Raw genomic sequence first — 21,830 nt, 5'->3', positions numbered from 1 at the left:
AAACTTATCCAAATGCTCTAACCAGAAACCCCAAATGATAGCGCATGACAAAAATGAACTTAAGCTATCTTAATATTGAAGAGCAAGACAACCATGAAACTGGTATTGGACATTGTTAATATAGCACTTTCATCAATGCTACAATATGTAGCTTTTACAGCATAAATGTATAGAATGGGCCTATTTAAAATCTTTAATTCAGGAAACAATACTAAGACCAATTCCTGTAAGAATTGAGAAGATGAAGGCTCTACACTTTGCTAAAACTGAATCAGTGAAGAGTCTTGCAGGAGATAAACAGGTTCCCTAAGTTGCTGACAACTTACTCAAGGTGGAGATGCAGAATTTGAAATGGTGGGCTTTTTTTAGATTTTATTTATTTATTTTTAGAGAGGGGAAGGGAGGGAGGAAGACGGGGAGAGAAACATCAATGTGTGGTTGCCTCCCACACACCCCCTACTGGGCACCTGGCCCACAACCCAGGCATGTGCCCTGATGGATGACCCTTTGATTTGCAGGCCAGCACTCAACCCACTGAGCCACACCAGCCAGGGCTTGAAATGATGTTTGATGTCATACGTGAGGATTTTGACACTAAAATACTGACTTAGAGTTGCAGACTCCATGAATAAACATCCAAGATGACATAGAATAAGAAAATCGTGGAATTTTAAATTCCTGCTCTGACTATTCGGGAGTAACTTCAAACTTGATTCCACAGAACTGTAGTATATCTGGGCCTCTTCATGCTAATAAATCTTGTGGTGCTACTCTGGAATTTTTTTACCTCAACACCTGGAATTCACATCGGATAAGGTGTTGTGCTCCTGGGGAAAGTGCATTAGAATTGATTTGGGCTTAAATCGGGCTGGATCTCTCAGGACTTTCAGCTGCTGTTTCTTCGAGCTGGAGAAAGGCAAGAAAATGGATTTCCAGTGAATCTGAAATGCAGGGTTCCTTTTGAATAAGTATTTCATGATTATCTTGCCTAAGCTCAAGGCACTGATTTAGGGACTTAAGGAAGCCCTGTGTCTAAATAATATAAATATTGGATAAAAGCTAAACACATCAATCTACCTTTTGGGACCTGACCTCAGTGGTATGGAACATTTAGATCACTGGTCAAATTTCCAGTGTTTGTCCTGATGTTTGGGACTAGAATGTTCAGTCTCTAGCTGGGCATCACAAAAATAACTAAGTTATTATGTTGATTTTTTCTCTCTCTTCATAAACTGACTCAAGTGTAGCCTATAATTAAGCGATCATGCTGAGAAAACCACGTAACACACTGGAGAAAAAAAAAATCCATCCATTTTCTCAAGGGAGGTTTCCTCTTTCCTGAAGCTCATGACATACCCAGGTCCCTCATGACAGATCTTCTTTCTCAGGGACAAACTTCCCAGAGCAGCTGTCCTCCACTCACCAGCCCCAGACAACAAAAACTACTATTAAAGGCAGAAGAAACACACGAAGAGAACTCAGCCGCTAAGCAGTCACAGAAAACACGAGAGCACAGGAAGTGAGACTGTGCTGGTTGAGGATTTTGGAACTGTGGTGTTCAACAGGCAAATTATTTTCCCTTGGCAGATGGCACACATTGGAAGCTTGGACTCAATGGTCCTTTTTCCCTTTTCCATCAGGATACTCCTGACTTCTGAAGGCCTAGGCTGGATGGGAAAGAGGATAGTGAGACTGTACCACCATCTCTGGGGTACTTGGCAGTTCTGTTGCTCCTGGCAAGGGCAGACCCCACCCCACTCTTTGGTTCATTAGATCCTTGCCTACAGGCAGGGGAGACTCAAAGTGGTAACAACAAGGGCTCAGGAGCTCCCTGTTGTCCTCTTAGCCTCCAGAACCTGTCAGGGCAAGATAAAGTACCTTCTCCCACATCACACACCTCTGCACATGGGTGCCTGCAGGTACAGTGTGTTTCTGTTCTGATAGATGCTCAACTCCCACTGAGTGTGATAACTGGAATCTACTTGGCCAATGTTGATTCTCACTCAGTGAGGTAATCATTCTGAGTTACTCTCCACATGGAGGGAACTGAGGATGGAAAGGGATTTTATTCAAGGATCAGGTGCAGTAGGCAAAGGAGGAATGTGTTTGAGCACCTGTTATTTTCCTGACTTCTCACCCCAACATCAACAGTTCTAATATTGAGTCTTTGTTTCCTTAAAGCCCTCACTGCCACTAATCACTGTTCTTTTAAAAAGTCAAGATAGTAAACTTAATAGAACTTAGAAGGGGAAAATCCCAATGGAACAAAAAAAAAATCAACCCCGCTCACAGAAAAGGACATTTTGGGTTGAGCTGGTAGCCCTGGGAACTTCCGGGGGTTAATCATCAGTCTGCAGATTACTCCAAGTCCTAGACAGGCCCCAGAGATAGCTGGTGCTGCTACGAAAGTGTTGATCACTAAAGATTAGCGTGTTATCTCTTTAGACTTTCTGACATCTCAACGACATGGTCATAACAAAAGAGACTCAAAAACCTTCTTTAAAAAGCCACACACCTTCAGCTCCTGCGGGCAGGCTGTGGTTCAGTCGGGTGACGATACACCTCCCTCAGTGTTAGATATTTTCTGCTTATTTGGGCTCTAGAAATAGAGATGATAAATACTTGGGGGGAATATCAGTTTTGTCTTCTGAAAACTGTTACAGAAAACGAAAATATTGTAATTATTTTAGTAACCAAACAGCACCTTGTGAAAATCCCGAACATCGGTTTTATTTTACATCGCAATAGGATAAAAACTTTCTCTGACGAGCCTTTCCTAGGTTAGCTTACAAGTCCTTGATGCAGCTTTCAGGGCTCATCACTGCTTCTTGATGCTTAAGTACAAATGCTAATTATTGTGTTGACTTGCAATTAGTACCTAGAATTCATCCCTCAGATCAATGTGTTTAAAACTGGCTGTAAGAGGATTTCCGAAGAAAGGCACAGGGATTTAATCCCCTGACTCCCATTACTCTGAGAGCTGTGAATTTAAATCCCCTTACAGCCAACCCCAAATTTACCCCCTGCTGTCTCAGAGTGCCAATTAAATAATAAAAACCAAAACCGTGGTCAGATGTAATTAGTTTGAGTTTTATAATTTTCCTTGTGCCAAGAAAACAAATGGACCCTTCTGATGGCAAATACAGAACAATCCAGTTTGGACAAAAAGAACACATATCTCAAATCTGAACATTTTTTTGTAATTTTTTTATTTATTGATTTTTTGAGAGCGAGAGAGGAAGGAAGAAAGAGAAACATTGATTTGTTGTTCCATTTATTCATTCATTGGTTATTGGTTGATTCTTTTCTGTGCCCTGACTGGAGACTGAACCCAAAACCTTGGTGTGATGGGACGATGCTCTAATGAGCCGCGCAGCCAGGGCTCCTCAATTCTGAGCATCTCTTGTGCTATTTGTCAGGAAGCTGTAATATTGAAAGGCTGTGCTTTCTGGGAGTGTGAAAACAAGGAAATAAACTCTGGCTCAAAATTGTTGGGAATGCAGTTCACGTTGGTTTTTTTTCCTTTCATTAAAAAAAAGTCTCTCAAGACTTTAGTTGATCCAGATTTTACAAAAGATGTGTTACTTTTAAAAAATATGATTCTCATAGGAACAGGCTTCGGGTGAGTAGCAGGCAAAACAGCATAAGGGAAAGAGCTTTTGAAAGACCACTGAGCGTTTAGCCCAAACCATCTGTGAGAGAGTATCAAGTAGGTGGTCCGAGAGCAAGCACAGCCAAGTCTCTTGTCCTGGACATCTTTGGAATGAGATGTTCTCCATCATGACATGGAGCTAGGGTTCTGCTTCACGACAAGGCATATATCAATCTAAGGATAGGGGCTGGGGAGGCTGAAGTCATGGGTTTGTTTTTGTTATGGTTTCTGCCTCTTAGTTTAGTTTAGTTTGGGCAGGAGGGGAATAAAAAAGGAAGGAGAAAATAAAAATGAGGTTAACAAAAAATCACTCCTACACAGGGGGATATACCATGGCAAGACACTGGTCTAATAATTAGTTTTATCTTTGTTAATTCAAAATTCTTTTATTCTACTCAACCAGATATTGTGAACATCATTTCACCATATTGGTCTGTGTTGGAAAAGCCTGGCACACACGAGTGAGGGAACTAACTTGCATTGATCATTACGGAAGGTAAGCAGAACAGTGACTCAGGGCCACTGGACAGGCCTCAATGCAGCCTTTGGTGTGAACTCGGGTCCCCTCCTTGGAGTTTTCTGAAACACTGGGCTGTGGTCTCCTGCACGTGTGTGCATGTGCGTGCACGTGCACAGATGGCTGGGAAATGGGAAAGACAAGTAGTCAAGTGTACTTACAAAAAAGAAAAACATACCTTTCCCCCCCCATGAAAAATATCAGATTTAGTAATGATAATCTGTGGGAGCTATGTTAAAAAAACTCATGAAACAAGGTTTCTTCTAAAGAGATTATGAACTGGGGACCAGAATACTTATTTGAACATATTTTGATTCTAAAGTTTTCTTATAAAAATAGTCACAGAAGTTGGTGGATGTTTGTTTTGTTTTGTTTTTTTACGTACAACTCAATTTCTCTCATTTACAACATAAATCATTTAATGTAACATTTGTAACCTTAGAAAGGCAGACATATTTAATCCAAGTCAGTTTATAAATTCCAATTTCATATGGATTAAAAACTGCAGATAAATTAAGTCACAATAATATCCTGTACATGCATTAAGGCTGGTGACTGCTAAAGTCTCTTGGGCATCTACAGACAGGAAATCGCACACAGATTACTGGGTCTGAAGAGTGTCTACATCATTAAAAAAATCTTGCTTTTTTTTTTTGGTGATACAGATTTCAACAGTAACTCTGGAAAACTGTGAAAAATGTTATTTAAAAATATATATGTATATACTACTGCACAGTTTCAAAGATGTGATTCATAAATAATGTTGGTTGCACTGATTAATCTTATAACAATTACTGTCCTTCCAAGGTGATGTGAACACGCAGTGACTTATACTCAATATTAGGCACTAGTAATATCCTTCAGGCATTCTACAGTTTTATGGTAGCTGTATTGTACATATATATTTTTAAATGTATGCATTTATACAAAGTGTATATTATGCATGGGATGTCAGAAATGTACACATCACAGTTACATAGTACACACATCGTTGTTGTACATACTAGGATAAGTCTTAGTGCAGAAAGTCTCATTGCATTGTGTTCTCCGTGTCCAATCTAGTACACAACTTGTAACTCCTCAGACTATTTTTCCAGTACAATCCTCATTAGCTAGTGGGTCCAAGTTTCCATTTGTAATTTGAAAATTTCCAGAAATATCTGTTTGAACCAAACCTCTCTTTCCAGGCACAATTCTGCACCTAAGTCTGATCTGTGTAGAGCAGTAACAAATCTCAGATTTTGATGAGGAATGTATTTGAGTTACTCTCTTTGAAAGGTAACTCTATCATTATGATAAAAGCTGGCATCCACTCAGGTCATGGAAGGATGTGGTCAGTTGAACTTGTGTTGCACTTCTGAAGAAATAACATGTCTTCGAAAGGAAAGAAATAATAGTAGATAGTACATGCTGAAATGGGAGAGTCCCCAGAAGGACGGACACGAAACTGGGAGGAGCAGCGATGTCTCTGGGGGTTGGGACCACTTTCTAATTTCTGAATTGACTCATTTTTTACAATGATGCCTTTTTAAATCAGAAAATGCAAGAAAGGGATTTCTACTTTGAACAAAACTAAATAAAAGGAAGTTATGAATGACTTTCACAAACCACAAGATGTATCCTTATCATAATCATCTATATCCAAGCAAACAAAAACTGCTGCCCCACCATACTCTACTGATGAAACAAAAGGCCAGTGTCAAGTTTTATTGGGAAACACGGGTCATCAAGGCGCTGATAAAATGCCCGAGGCCACTGGTGTGTTTAGATGGGGTTTTATGGGTCAGTATACCACGTGGATACCACACAAGGCCAGCAAAGCACCTGAGGGTCGGTCATTCCTTTATGGGAGAGTTTGAGCATTTCATCAGAATTCAGCAAGAGTAAGCAGAACTAAGCCTCAGTCCTCCAAAACAAAACAAAACAAAATAAAATAAAACAAAACAACAATTCACAATTTCTTAAGCTAGATTTAAATTTCTAACCTCGAATGGGATCGTGAACTCCACCACCACCAACCAGTGAAATGGATGGGGCAAGCACCTCGGTTGGATAAATGTAAAATAGAAATTTTGTTCATAGTTCCAGAAGCTTCAAGGCTAAAGCCAGATGCAAATTTCATGAGCCCTTCACTTGCTCATTTTAAATTAACTTCAGGTCACTATTTGTACAGTTCAATCATTTCTACAATTTTGAGTCAGTGCTTATAGCTCAGGAATTATGGCAATCTTATCTCCACCTACACATCAGACTTACAAAAATGTTAACAATGAAACTGAACCAATCCAACCACCAGTGAGAGCATACATAAGCATCTCTTGTAAATGTTTTGTGCCACCTTTAGCTTGAAAAATGGATTTTTCCATAAATCGCATCACCTGTCTTTCTTAGACCATCTGGTGCAATTTTGTCAAGTGAGAGGCCTAGGAAACATTATATCCTTTTTTCCCCCGGAGTTTTTCTTTTTAACCAATATTTTTATATCCAAATATATTTAACAAGAACACTAAATCTAAGGCATGATAAGGGACTATAAAAGAAACAAGTTTCAAACAAAAACTGTAAACAAGATGTCAAAAAAACCCTAAAATGTAAACTTAAGTGAAAAGAAAAAGACAAAAGAATTGAGGGCATGATGTAAACAGCAGACACACAGGGTGTGAGCATAATGTCCGGGCTGCTGCTCCCCAAACAGCACTGCGATCACTGCAGGAACAACTTCCCCTGCGCAGTAAGCAGCTGGCCGGCCAAAGTCTGAAACACACCCCCAGTTCAAAACGCGGAAACGTGGCACTTTGCGCAAGAAGAGTGAGGGGATTATATGTTAACAGGACAGCAAGTAGTTCTCATCCTGATAGGCAACAGACAGACCCCTAGTGAAGGGCATCCTAGGTAATGTCCTAATTTGGCCAAGAACATTTGTAAGAAAGCTATCACAGAAAGAATAGACTTAAAAAATATTGGCTGACAAATGCCACATGGCTCTTCAGCCACTGTGTCACAGTGGCAGGCGGAAGAAACACATGTGCTGGGCGGGCTTGTTGTCACATGCGCAAAAAATTTCAATCCCTAACTGAGTTCCAAAATGCAGATGTCACTGCGTCAATGTTGGTTCACTTTCAAAGGCACTGAGTTCTTACCAAATCTCTGTGCCACTTTCATACTATTTGGGGGGCAGGGCAGGGAAGGCCTGTGGGAGTTGATCCATTTGCTTATAACACATTTAGTTGATAATAAAGTTGGATGAGGGGCGAGTATAAATGAAAGGCAGGTATTTGGTAACATGCAACCTGGTAAACATCCAGCACAAAAATAACTGACTTATTTTCATTAACTGAAGTACCCATTAATACATACAAAGAATAAATGGGGACTAGTATATTAATACTGAAAGTAATCAATAATATAAGAACTAGGTTCATCGTAACTGGCAGTCAAGCTTTGGGTGTGCTGCATTGCACCTGGTTAACTAACCGCGAGATTTGGGTTGAATGTTCTAAAACGTCATGGTTTAGATTTGAAGTAGAAAGTTGTGTGTGTGTGTGTGTAAGTGTATTTCCTCTAATCAGAAACCTCTGATCACTTTGTCTAGACTGGGCTTATGAAAACTAGACAAAGAAAATGTGTTCTGAAGAGCTGTGCGTCTCACACACACACAGGCTGCTTCCTCTACACCCACACATACAAACACACATGCCCTGGGAAAAGACCACTGTTCAAAGCTGAGAAAATATTCACTGCAGTGTGACAGATGCTGCGGCTGGGAATTTCAGTAGCACAGTGTCCAGAAACATTGAGCTGTCCATGGAGACAAGAGCACAATTCGGCTCAAGGGCGAGGCCCCTATGACAGGTGGGCGCTGTTCCGCAGCCAGTGCAGGCCCTGCTGGGAGTACTGGACCAGGTGTTCCATGCTGCTGTGTAGGGTGACAGGCCCCATGAGCAGATCCAGGTCGTTGAAGAATTCTAGGGGACAGACAGAGTCGTTAGAGTGCCACACATGCTACGTGTACCCTGGGAGACCTGAGTGACTTCAAAGACTCCATTCGTGGTCTCTTTAAAAACCAAGCGCTCTCTTTCATCACGCCACTTTACAACAAAACCCAAAGGTAGAGAACTCACCCTTAATCCAAATAGACACTTCATTGACCATTTTTAATTCAAATGAATAACACTGACTTAGCCAAACTGAAAAGAACTTTGACTTTCTTGAACTGCATTCCCCTGATCATGGGGTGTGGCTCTGTCATCCCCGACCCCAGACTCAGCTGCGGCAGGTGCTGAGCCACTGCAGAGTCTCAAGGAAGTGGCTCCAGGTGGCAAATGGGAGACAGTTCTGACATATCTCTGCTGAAGTCACCTTCTAGTCCTTGACATTCTCTGTGTCTCGAGGCGCTATGCCAGGTGCAGTAGGGTAGAGGTAGGGATGTACTATGTATACTAGACGCTGTTCTTTCAGAGATCACAGCTAGTGGCAAAGAGAAACAAATAAATTCATATGGCTGCTATGCTGTCATAACTGGCTCACTGAACAACACCCCTTCAGAACAAATGCCTGGGAGAAGTTTTTCAAAGGTGCTCATATACACACGTGCTGAATGAGGTCCTTCTGGGAAGACCAGGGAGAGGGCAGAGAAGGCTGCAGTTCCCGGTGGCTGGGAAGGGAGCCCTGGCAGCAATGCAGGGCAGAACCACCAGGAGGAACTGATCAGACCCACAGTGCTGACTTTGCATTAGACGCATGGCTCTGAGCCCTGTGGGAGCAGATGGCCAGCAGGAGCTGGCAGTGCCCCCTGGAGCTGAGCCTGCACAAGGCCTCCCAAACTGGCCATGCAGATTTTTAGACATTTGTCCCTTCTGTCTGTCTACTTGTGACACCCACTTCACTTCATCTCAGCTACTCAACTACTGTTCACTTTTCATAATCTTGTTCCATGCCGGTTTCCCATTGGATTCTCAGGGTCAGTGCCTCCGGGCTGCATGTCACGCACTATCCGGTTTTATTGTCAGTTTCATGTACTCGGGACCCACCTGCCTACCCACACTGTGACCTCCTCATCTTACCATGGACATCTGATCTTGTCCTTAGAGGCTTTATGCTCTCATGAGAACAAAATTTATATTAATGATTTGAAAGTAACCTCAGATTTGAACTTTCACCTGAGTAGTAAATTGGTATAATCATTGGGGAGAAAAGTTAGTAACATAAACCAAAATATATGACAATATATACCTTAACAGAATCTATACCTGTTGACCCCAAAATTCTACAACTCACTCCTATGAAAACAACAATAAATGTGGAAAACAATTTATATAAAATATTTATCATAACCTTATTTGTAATAGTGGAAAAATACTGGTAGTTAACCTAAGTGTCCAACAACTGGGGAATGGTCAGAGAAGTCATACTTTATGACTGTATAACCACTATTGGGACAGTATTGTAGAACCATCATAAAGGGTGTTACTGAACGAGTTAGTAACATGGGAAAGTGCCTGATGTAGTCTCACATGAAAAAAGGGTGTATCACTGTATATAGGCTATCATCTTATTTTGGTAAAACTCATGCATATTTGGAGGAGACTGGAAGAAACTTCACAGAATGTTAATAGTAGTTATTTCTTTGTGATAAGATTACTGATCATATAAAAAGCTTTTTATCTATAACAGTTTCTTGTACTTTATAAATTTAGTCATAATAAATGTGAATTCCCTTTATAATCAGTGAAAAGACAACTTAAAAAGAAACAGTACTTATTGCTACATGTAAGCACCTATCATTTAAACAGCTAGTAACATTCACACTCATTCGCTAATTCACCGCTTCAGATTCCCGACTGTGTTCTAGGCACCGTGCAGGTCCTAGGGATGGAAAGTAAAACAGAATACAATCCTTACCCTCAAGGAGCTCACTGTCTACAGGGAAAAATACAAATGTGTATATACCTGTATCTTTATGTCTATATATCTGTATCTGTATATATTTATATTATTTGTTATCTATGAATTAGGTAGATCTGCTTTGACTCTTGTGTCTTGGTCATGTGGCCTAATACAGTAGGTGTCCTGTAGGGTCCAGTGGCACAGCCTCCCCTGTCATACAAGCTGGGTGCTCAAGGGGTGCCCTTTCTGTGGGCTAAGTATACTCTCCTCTCGTAGTTGAGCCTAGGCTGTCATTGGCAGGTCAACGAGAAGGAGTTACCCAGGCTAGTCAGCTACAAGAACTGGCTGTGACCACTGACCACTAACCTCCATCCTCTGTGGAGGATCAGTTGTGCAGGGGCAGGGTGGTGGCACTCTGACAATGTCTGTTGCTGCTCACTGGGTGAGCAGGCCCTGGGGCTTCCCAGGTGGTACAGGGCAAGTTTGGTGCCCACCTGTGTTTCGCCTGGGGCCACCCTGCCTGAGCTATCAAGCAATCTGAGATGGCTGCTGCCAGTGCTGTGCCTGGGGCTCACTGAGGCCAGCTATTGCTTGTTTGATAGGATTTAGGAAGATGTGAAGCATGAACCCAGACCAGCCATTCATGTGGAAAAGCAGCTTGGGTGGGCCCATAAGTTGGGTGGGGCAGAGTCTCTGGGGATCTCCAAAGTGGGTCGAACAGTGTTAGTCAGGTTCATGGAGTCTCAGATGTGGCACCAGCTTGTTCCCTCTGTGGCTTTGTAGGGGGAAGGTTTAGAAAAGAGACAATAACCTCTGCTTGCATTGATGCCAGACCGTTTGGTTTCTCCCTGTAAGCCAATGGTGCTTTTTTAAGCTACTACCCTGGTGCTAGAGCTCAGAGTGAGTCTGAGTAGGTAAGTCCATGTGTGGTTTCTTTAAGAGGAACTACTTGGGGCTCCAGGAGTTTCTTCCACTGACTCAAACCCCACTGGTTTTTGCAGCCAGAAGTTGTGGGGACTTATCTTCTTGGCACTGGAATCCCAGGCTGGAGGGGGGGGTGGTCTGGTGTGGGACTGGGACCCCTCACTCCTGAGATATCCCTCCCAAATTTTTATCCACCACGTGTGGTGTGGGACCAGCCTGTTCTGTGTCTGAATCCCTCCTACCAGTCTGGATGGATGTGGTTTCTTTAATTCTATAGTTCTTGGACTTCCATTCAACTCAATTTCTGACAGTTCTGATGGTGGTTCTATATTTTAGCTGTGATTCTGATTGGTTGTGTGAGGAGGCAAGCCATGTCTGCCTATGCCACCATCACGACTGGAAGTCGTTTGTATCTGTATCATCGGTATTTGTATCTCTATCTCTAATCTTCCACAGTGGAGATAAAGGTAAATTAAGGTATACATAGGAGGCCCTGAGTGAGGGGGAGGAGCCAGGAAAGTTTCACAGTAAGGTGACAGCCTGATTTCTTCTTCAGTAAATGATGGCGACTGGTCCGATGTTGCCCAAGGGTCAGGTTGTCTCCCTGAGCTGTGGTCGAACCACACACATACTCCCCCAAGGGACACACACCTCTGTTCTCCTTGGCCAGGTTGTCTGCCATCTCCCAGTAGTCATAGCTGTGGAGAATGCTGTTGGTGATGCTGACGTGATTGGCTGCCATCTGGTGGATGCGCTGTGGGATGCTGACGATGGTTGAAGGGGACAGGGTGTTGGTACTGGAGAGGCTCCCCTGAGATCCCACGGAGCTGGTCGGGGAGGGGTTGGGAGACATGGGGGATGGGGTTCCAGTGCTCCTGGAAGGTGAGAGCATAGAAAGATAAGGGTGCAGAGGTTGGTACCAGGTGAAGTGGGGTAGCCCATCAGGACACTACTGTAAGCAAAGTAACACACTGCCCAGCAGCAGGCAAGGGCCCATTTATTGCCTTTACTTTGGAAAAGTGAACTTACTTTCCACTGGCCCCCCATGGAGATGGGGCTTGGGCAGCTTTAGATGAATTCTGCAGGAAAACAAAAACATTGAGAGTGAGCCATCTGCTTAGGATTACAGAGCTGACAATTACATTTTCTCAGGTGATGGTTGAGAGAAGTAATGGCTGACACCGCATATAAAATGAAGATTCCTAGAAAATGGGTCTGGGAAGTCACAGGTCCTAGGCTGGCCCCCTCTCTGAAACTCAGTGGGGGACAGCTGTATGGTCTGCCAGGCTCCACGATAGCCTATCATGGGTTTCCAAACACCAAATTCTAAGTCTGAAATTAAACCATAATCCTGAGGGTCCACTGAATCCTGAACCAGTTTAATTTTTCCATCTTAAACTAGCTCCATTTTTCTGAAAGAGAAAAAAGAGCAGCCCCACCAGCCGCCCCCACCCCCGCCCCCGCCCCGCAAGAACACCTTACACGGGAATGGAGGGCATAGTTCCAGAAACTGTTGACATACATTTAACCCCAGACATCACATTGTGTTATTTACATTTATGAGGCTTAAAAGTATTTCTCTTAAAGAAAGTTACTCTTGAGTATTTCTAAAAGAACGGATTAAAATGTTTCCCAACTAGGTAAAACATTCTGATTTACCTAACTATTCTAATTCAGGATGTTATGTTTCACAAGCCAGTTGTCAACATCAGGCATTTACAAAAAGTTCTGCCTTTGGTTAAGGCAAAGTTCCTAAGTGTACAGATGAATTTCCTCTCTGAGAGCCCAATAACGCTTTCTTGGACCTATGACTATGGGACTGTTAAGGAAAAAATTCTTTATAATGCTGATGTGAATTTTCCCTTCCAGGGAGGAAAATAGCCTCAGCTTGGTCTTCCAGAGAAAAAACATTTCTTTTGGTTAAAAAGAACTTTACAAAGTGGTGACTGATTTTAGTGGGGGTGTCATCAAGAAATGGCTTTACATGTGGCAATTTTGAAGTTGCCTTCAGGTTCCTTCCATTACCACTAAGCAAGCCCTGTGGCTGAAAAATCCTGGGTGGGAACAAAGTTCTTTGTTCAGAGACAGCTCTGTAGCAATAAAGCACATTCTTTATGGACAATTTATCATTGTTACCTGAAGGTTCCACAACCATGGAACTTTTAAGGAGCATTTAAACAGCCTTTAATTAAGGGTGACTACCAATAACTTCTGAAGGGGAAACTCTGATTTTTAAGTTGTGTTCTCTACGCATTTTGTGCATATTCATGAACTTTACACATACATTAAGAACTTTTTGTTTTCCTTAAAGTTCTGTCACAACCCCTGTGGCCTACAGAGTTTAGATTCCTTCTCTGTTGAAGCATTTTTCTTGACTGTGAAAACTCTCTTTAGTATTAGTTCTCAGATTCTAAGCTTTCAAAAATAACCTCAGGTGCCCAAAGTGAAGAGAAAGGCTTAATGTCAGCCAGGGCCATCACCTTCTTGGCTGAGCACCTGGCTCTTCCTGCATGACCAGGAAGGAGGCGGCATGCTGAATGTACCCCCCAGGACCCCCGACAGAGCCTGGTCATCAGAGATCATCTCTAAGAAGTGGCATTGGGTTTGAAGTGTCTAAAATGATGGTTTTGTAACTCAGAAAGGGTGGGTGGAGGTAGAGATGGTGTAATTTGTTTCTAGAGACAGATGGACAGTAAAGAGCCCCAAATCTCAAATAAATTATTACTTGAGGTCTATTTCACAAAAGTACATGAAAGTTTTTTCTTTTTTTAATATATTTTATTGATGATGCTATTATAGTTGTCCTGTTATTTCTCTCCTTTATTCCCCTCTGCCATGTACCTGCCGCTTAGTTCATGTCCATGAGACATACATACAAGTTCTTTGGCTTCTCCATTTCCCATCTTATTCTTAACCTCCATTTTGTACCTACCATTTATGCTTATTCCCTGTACCTTTCCCCCCCTCTCCCCCTCCACTCCCCCACTTCCTCCCTGTTGCTCACCCTCCATGTGATCTCCATATCTGTGAATCTGTTCCTGTTCTAGTTGTTTGCTTAGTTCATTTTTTTTTGTTTTAGGTTCAGTTGTTGATAGTTGTGCGTTTGTTATTTTATTGTTCCTATTTTTTATCTTCTTCTTTTTCTCAGATGAGTTCCTTTAACATTTTATATAATAAGGGCTTGATGACAACGAATGCCTTCAACTTGACCTTATCTGGGAAGCACTTTTCCTGTCCTTCCATTCTAAATGATAGCTTTGAAGGACAGAGTCTTCTTGGATGTAGGTATGAAAGGATATAGCCTATGAAAGGATGTAGCCTTTCATAACTTTGAATACTTCTTTCCAACCCCCTCTTGCCTGTAAGGTCTCTTTTGAGAAATCAGCTTATGGGAACGCCTTTGTAGGTAACTGTCTCCTTTTCTCTTGCTGCTTTTAAGATTCTCTCCTGATATTTCATCTTGGGTAATGTAATTATGATGTGCCTTCATGTGTGCTTTCTTGGGTCCAACTTCTTTGGGACTCTCTGAGCTTCCTGGACGTCCTGGACGTCCATTCCCTTTGCCAGATTGGGGAAATTCTCCTTCATTATGTTTTCAAATAAGTTTTAAATTTCTTGCTCTTCCTCTTCTCCTTCTGGCACCCCTAAGATTCAGATGTTGGAACTTTTAAAGTTGTCCTGGAGGTTCCTAAGCCTCTCCTCATTTTTTTGAATTGTTGTTTCTTCATTTTGTTCTGGTTGAATGTTTCTTTCTTTCTCCTGGTCCAAATTATTGATATGAATCCTGGTTTCCTTCCTGTCACTGTTGGTTCCTTGTATATTTTCCTTTATTTCACTTTTCATGGCCTTTACTTTTCCTCTATTTTGTGACCATACTCAAACAATTCTGTGAGCATCCTAATTATCAGTGTTTTGAACTCTGCATCTCAGTAAGTTGGGCATCTCTTTCTCACTTTGTTGTATTTTTTCTGGAGCTTTGATCTCTTCTTTCATTTGGGCCATATTTTTTTTGCCTTGGCACACCTGTTAGGCAGTAAGGGGCAGGGCTTTAGGTATTGGCCAGGACAGGGCAACCCATGTCACTGGGTTGTAGAGTTGTATGTGGTACAGGGGTCCAAAAGGGAACAATGGGGCTTCCTCCGCTCTCAGCTGGCTTTCAGTCACTTCCTCTGCTGCCCACAATCAAACTGGGCCCTTCTGGTGGTGACTCCTGGGGGGGTGGGTTTGTGTACATTCTAGGATCCTGTTGGTCTCTCCAACACACTCTTCTGTGAGGCTGGGAGCTTCTTCTGCTGCCTCAACCCCTGGAGGTTTCAGTCAGAGGTTTTGAGGCTCTATTTCCCTGAGCTGGAACCCTGGGTTGCGTGGTCTGTCTAGTTCCCCAATTGTTCCTCCAGGTTTATCTACATGTAAATGTGGGACTGCCTGCTCTGCTAGCTACCACCTTGCCTGCTTCCATCCTCCAGCTGCTGCCTTGCTGTGAGTCCTCTCCATCCTGGCTGCCCACTGCTACTCCCCCTACTGGTCTGGATGGATGTTTCTTCTTCAACAACTTGGTCGTTGGACTTCCATACAGTTCAATTTCCTGGCAGTTCTGTTTTTTTTTTTTAATTTGTTGCTGTTCTTCTTTTGGTTATCCATGCGAAGAGGCAAAGTGTATCTATCTATGCCTCCATCTTGGCCAGAAATCAAGAGAAAGTTTTTCAGTTTTATTTTTCCAGTGAAAATGATTTCATTCCCTGAGACAGGTAAAAGTTCTAATTCTATAATTCTATCTTTATATTTATATATTGCTATTTGTTCCAGTGCTTCTGAGCTTTAACAAGCCTTTTTTTTAGATTTTATTTATTTATTTTCACAGAGCGGGGGTCAGAGGGATAAAGAGACAGAGAGAAACATCAGTTGGTTGCCTCCCGTACACCCCCAGCAGAGGACCTGGCCCACAACTGAGGCATGTGCCCTACTGGAATGAAACCAGCAACCCTTCGGTTAGCAGGCCAGAGCTTAGTCCACTCAGCCACACCAGCCAGTTAAAAGAACACTTTTATCAATTATTAATTTAGCTGTTGGAATTGGCTATGAAGTTCTAAGTAGTTACTTCCAAGAGGAAGAAGCTCTATATAAACATGAAGATGAATTTCCTATGACATAAAACTGGTCACTAAATCATCTTTCTCTTGAGATCATCAAAATACTTGGACTCAAGGCAGAGAGATACATTAGATGGGCTCTCAAGGCCATTCTCTGAGCCCTGAACACCACAAGTATATCCTAATGGGGTTAGTGTAGGGATTAGAAGGTCCCGTATTATCTATGAAGCAATAGATTCTATTCTCGAAAATGTCCTTGATGGGGAGACAACTGAATACAAGGAACAGTGCTGCCCATCAGCCAAACAGTACCTTAAAATAGTCGATAAGTGCTTTTGAATACTTTACAGCATGATCCCTTTTGAGTCGAAACATCCGCCAGTACAGGAGAGCCAGGCACCGGTAACTGCAGCAGAAGAAGAGAAATGAGCCCTGAAAGCATGAGTGTGTCCTTTGCAAACAAGACTTTTAAAAAATCTTGTTGTTCCAAGCACTCAATATTTATATCATGATTACATATATAATGCACATACACATATGACTGTCAGTATCTGACCTTCCTTTTGTTCAGAAGATATACTTCAAAATTGCAAGGAGTTACTCCGTAAGTAAATTTAACTTACTTGGTATTAGCTTTATTGCTTTGTTGGGGTGTGGGGCTGGCCATTTTCTTGGTCCACCACTAGAGGACAGTGTCTCCCCACAAGAGCAGTAAGAAAGCTCTAGGTCACAGCTTTCACTTACTTGGGGAGTGAGTATCAGGGCAGAACCACCTCTACTCACTCCCCAAGTAAGTGAAAGCTGTTCCTTTATTTGAACTAATTATAATCAAGTAAAGTAGTTTAAAAGTAAAGGCTGTTCTTTCAGCAAAGCCGGTGGTGCCTCGAGGCCAGGGTGTCAGAGGGAAGTAGAGGTGGCTCTGCCCTGATACTCTGGCCTCGAGGCACCACCGGCTTTGCTGAAAGAACAGCCTTTACTTTTAAACTACTTTACTTGATTATAATTAGTTCAAATAAAGGAACAGATAATATGTTTTATGAACAAAAATTTTGTTGCCAAGTTATAACTATATGCTATTTTATGTATTTATTATTTACATAGTAGTACTATTGCATGATATTAATTATTAATTATCATTATTTGTTAATCCTAACATGGATCTTAAAGTGTGAAAAGAGTACATAAAGCATTTCCTGAGACATATCCTCTTTTTCTTGATCCTTTCCAGTCAAATTATCTGCTAACTCAGGTGTGGTACTGACATATTAGATTCCCAACACATCAAATAAAATGTAATGGTCTCTTCTTAGCACATCAAACTCCAGATGGTGTGATGGTACAGAGCTACCTGAGGCCTTCTCTTTGTTATATGTTGCCATTATTTTATTTATTTTTTGAGACTTGATTGCCTACCCTGCAGATCAGGGGAATAGAAACCTTTGGAGAGCAAAATATTCTGGATCCTTATCACAGAAAGAACAAATAAAGAGGTGTCTTGTGATTTGGGGTAGTGGGGTGAGGTGTTCTAAGGAGATGTAATAGGGAAATTACTGTTGTAACTACATATTCATGATCATTGTAATCCTTATAGATATAAAAATCTATTACATGTTGGTTAACATTTTAAAAGAAAAGCTTTTATTATGACAGTGTAATGAACTGCTCCTCAGTTTCGTGTGTTGATAATGTGAATGCATCATCTTCATTCAGTCATACTAATCTCACATGTAAAGAGACAGATGAATTATTTTGATTGCAGCTAAAATATTAAACACAAGAAAAATTACATCTGGCAAAATTCACATTCAAATCATTAAAACACAGACCTACCTGATTTTAACACACACACACACACATGCACAGAAAAATGGATCCTTGCATAATGGACATGCCAATTTTTCCATCACTGAATGCATGCCATGTCTGGTATAGCAGCAAGTAATAGGGGGGGGCTCTCCCTGGCTAACATAGACACACATTTGGTTTTGCATGTTAGAAGGCACTAGAAAAACATGCATTTAGGCACTTGGTTTGCCCATGACCATGGGTGTATAGGCTGGGCAGGCTATTTTAAGCAGATATCATGCAACTCACCATAACGCAGCCAGTTGTTTATCTTCTGGTGTGGCATTGGGTCCTGAGTGGGTTTTCAGTCTCATAGCATACCTAGAAGAAAGAAAGCAAAACCAAAAAAAAAATTTTAATTGATTAAATTCATTAGGATGACATTGGTTAATGTCATTTATTAGGATGACATTCATTAAATTCATTAGGATGATATTGGTTAATAAAATTATATAGGTTTCAAGTAAACAATTTTATACTACATCACTACATCGTCTATATATTGTATTGTGTTTACCACCCAAAATCAAGTGTTCTTCTGTCACCATTTATCCCACTTTCACCCTCTTCTACCTGCCCTGCCTGCTTTCACTCTGATAATCACCATATTGTTGTCTGTGTTTATGAGGGTTGCTTTTTTTTTTTTTGGCTTAATCCTTTTTTCACCCAGCCACTTAAAGCCCCTCCCCTCTGACAGCTGTCACTGTATTTTCTGTACCTATGAGTCTGTTTCTGTTTTGTTTATTTTTTCATTAGATCCCATATATAAGTAAAATAATATATTTGAATTCTTTGACTGGCTTATTTCACTTAGCATAATATTTTTCAGATCCATTTAAGCTATTGCAAAAGGTGAAATTTTCTTCTTTTTTATGGCTGAGCAGTATTCCACCATGTAAATGTACCACAGCTTTCTCATCTACTCATCTAGTAATAGGCATTTGGGCTGCTTCCAAATCTTGGCTATTGTAAATAATGCTGCAATGAACATAGATGTGCATATATTCTTTTGAATAGTGTTTTGGGTTCCTTCAGGTATATTTCCAGAAGTGGGATTGCTGGGTCATAAGGCAGTTCCATTTCTAATTTTTTGAGGACACTCTATATTGTTTTCCACAGTGGTTGCACCACTTTGCATTCCCACCAGCAGTGCACAAGGGTTCCATTTCCCCCATATCCACACCAACACCTGCTGTTTGTGGATTTATAATAGCCATTCTGGCCTGTGTGAGGTGGTAATTTCATTTTAACTTGCATCTCTCTGATGGTTAGTACTCTCTGATGGTGAGCATTTTTTCATATGTCTATTGGCCATCTGTATGTCCTCTCTGGGGAAGTGTCTATTCAGGTCCTTTCACCATTTTTTAACTGAATTGTTTGTTTTCCTGGTGTTGAGTTGTATACTTCTTTATATATTTTGGAAATTAACCTCTTATCAGATGTATTATTGCCAAATATGTTCTCCCATTCAGTGGGTTGTCTTTTCATTTTGTTGATAGTTTTCTCTGTTGTGCAACACATTTCTAGTTTGATGTAGATTCATTTATATATTTTCTCTTTTGTTTCCTTTGCCCAAGGAAATACATCAGAAAAAATACTGCTATAAGAAATGCCCAAGCTTTTACTACCTATGTTTTCTTACAGAATTTTTATGGTTTCGAGTCTACATTTAGGTCTTTAATCCACTTTGAGTTTATTCTTGTGCCTGGTGTAAGAAGGTAGTCTAGTTTCATTTATTTTCCATGTATCTGTCCAATTTTCCCAACACCATTTATTGAATAGTCTGTCTTTACCTCATTGTATATTCTTGAATCAATTGTCAAATATTACTTGACCATAAAGATGTGGGTTTATTTCTGGGCTCTCCATTCTATTCTATTTGTCTATGTGTCTGTTTTTATGCCATGCTGTTTTGATTACTAAGGCCTTGTAGTATAGTTTGATAGTAGGTAGTGTGATTCCTTCAACTTTGTACTACTTTCTCAAGATTGCTGTTGCTATGCATGGTCTTTTGAGACCATGAATATACATTTTTTGGGACTATTCTAGTTCTGTTAAAAACACCATTGTTATCTTGATAGGAATTGCACTGAATCTATAGATTGCTTTGGGTAGTATAGACATTTTAATGATGTTAATTCTTCTGATCCATGAACATAGTATATGCTTCTCCATTTATTTGTATCTTCTCCAATTTCTTTTTTTCAGTGTCTTACACTATTTTAAGTGTAGGTCTTTTACATCCTTGGCTAAGTTTATTCCCAGGTATTTTGTTTTTTGATGCAATTTTAAGTGAGATTGTTTTCTTAGTTTTCCTTTCTTATAATTTATTATTGGTGTATAAAATGCAACCAATTTCTACATATTTATTTTGTATCCTGCTACTTTACTGAATTCATTTAACACTTCTAGTAGTTTTTTTTGTGGCATCTTTAGGGTTCTCTATATACAGTATCATGCCATCTGCAAATAATGACAGTTTACTTCTTCCTTTCTAATTTTGATACCTTGTATTTCTTTTTTTTGTGTGATTACTGTGGCTAGGACTTCTGGTACTATGTTGAATAACAGGGGTGAAAGACATCCCTATCTTGTTTCTGATCTTCAGGGAAATGCTTTAAATTTTTGTCTATTGGGTATGATGTTGGATGTGGGTTTGTCATATACGGCCTTCAGTATGTTGAAGTACATTCCCACTTTGCTGAGAGTTATTATCATACATAAGTGCTGAATTCTATCAAATGCTTATTCTACCATTATTCATATAATAATGTAGTTTTTATCCTTTGTTTTGTTTATGTGCTATATCACATTTACTAATTTGCAGGTATTGTGCCAACCCTGCATTCCCAGAATAAACCCCACCAGATCATGGCATATGATCTTTTTAATGTATAGCTGGATCCTGTTTGTGCATATTTTGTTGAGGATTTTGTTGAGAATTTTAGTTCATCAGAGATATTGGCCTATAATTTTCTTTCTTTGTAGAGTCTGCATCTGGTTTTGGAATTAGGATAATGCTGGCCTCATAAAATAAGCTTAGCAGTCTTCCTTCCTCTTAAGTTTTTTGAATAGTTTGGTATTAATTCTTCTTTGAATTAATTCACCTGTGAAGCCATCTGGTCCAGGAATTTTGTTTGTTGGGAGTTTTTTTTTATTATAGCTTCAATTTCATTAGTTGTAATAGTCTATTCAGATTTTTTTGATTCTTCCTGATGCAGTTTTTCATGACCATATGTTCCTAGGAATTTATCCATTTCATCCAAGTTGTCCAATTTGCTGGCATATAGTTGTTTGTAATATGTCCTTACAATCCTTTGAATTTCTACAGTGTCAATTATTACTTCTCCTCTTTCATGTCTGATTTGATTTATTTAGGTCTTCTCTTTCTCTTGATGAGTCTAGTTAGAGACTGATCAATATTATCTTTCTAGAGAACCAGCTCCTGTTTTACCCACGATCTGTATTGTTTTTTAGACTGTATGTCATTTACTTATGCTCTGATCTTTATCATTTCCTTTCTCCTACTCACTTTGGGCTTTGTTTGTTGTTCTTTTTCTAGTGTAAAAGTTGTATTGTTTGAGAGTTTCCTTGTTTCTTAAGGTAGGCTTGTAATGCTATCAATTTCCCTCTTAGGCTTGCTTTCACTGTGACCCATAGGTTTGGGGTTGTTGTGTTCTCATTTTCATTTGTTCTAAGGTAGCTTTTGATTTTTTCCTTGATCTCCTTGTTAACTTATTCATTGTTAAGTAACATGATATTTAGCCTCTGTATCTTTGTTTTTTCATTTTTTTCCTTGTGGTTGATGTCTAGTTTCATGCCATTATGGTCAGAGGGAATGCCTGCTGTGATTTCAATCTCCTTAAATTTATTGACTTATTTTGTGTCTTAACATGTGCTCTATCCTAGAAAATGT

General features: G+C 40.4%; 1 protein-coding gene across 2 annotated transcripts in view; it reads right to left on the bottom strand.

The window, feature by feature from the left end:
- Positions 1–5,444: 5,444 nt before the first annotated feature.
- Positions 5,445–21,830, bottom strand: part of AFF3 (ALF transcription elongation factor 3) — a 576,292-nt gene continuing 559,906 nt past the window's right edge. For both annotated transcript variants that reach the window (XM_037056780.1, XM_037056779.1), the window contains 5 exons: positions 18,164–18,235; positions 16,382–16,475; positions 12,009–12,058; positions 11,631–11,854; positions 5,445–8,134 (listed from right to left, as the gene is read on the bottom strand). In XM_037056780.1, the coding sequence (XP_036912675.1) occupies positions 8,013–8,134; positions 11,631–11,854; positions 12,009–12,058; positions 16,382–16,475; positions 18,164–18,235 (562 nt within the window). In that variant the 3' untranslated portion in view covers positions 5,445–8,012. The remainder of the gene's footprint in view (positions 8,135–11,630; positions 11,855–12,008; positions 12,059–16,381; positions 16,476–18,163; positions 18,236–21,830) is intronic.

Source organism: Sturnira hondurensis, unplaced genomic scaffold (assembly GCF_014824575.4).
Source record: "Sturnira hondurensis isolate 20B ecotype Veracruz unplaced genomic scaffold, ASM1482457v3 Scaffold0009178, whole genome shotgun sequence".
Lineage (NCBI taxonomy): Eukaryota > Metazoa > Chordata > Mammalia > Chiroptera > Phyllostomidae > Sturnira > Sturnira hondurensis.
This window is presented reverse-complemented; position numbering and strand designations above follow the sequence as displayed.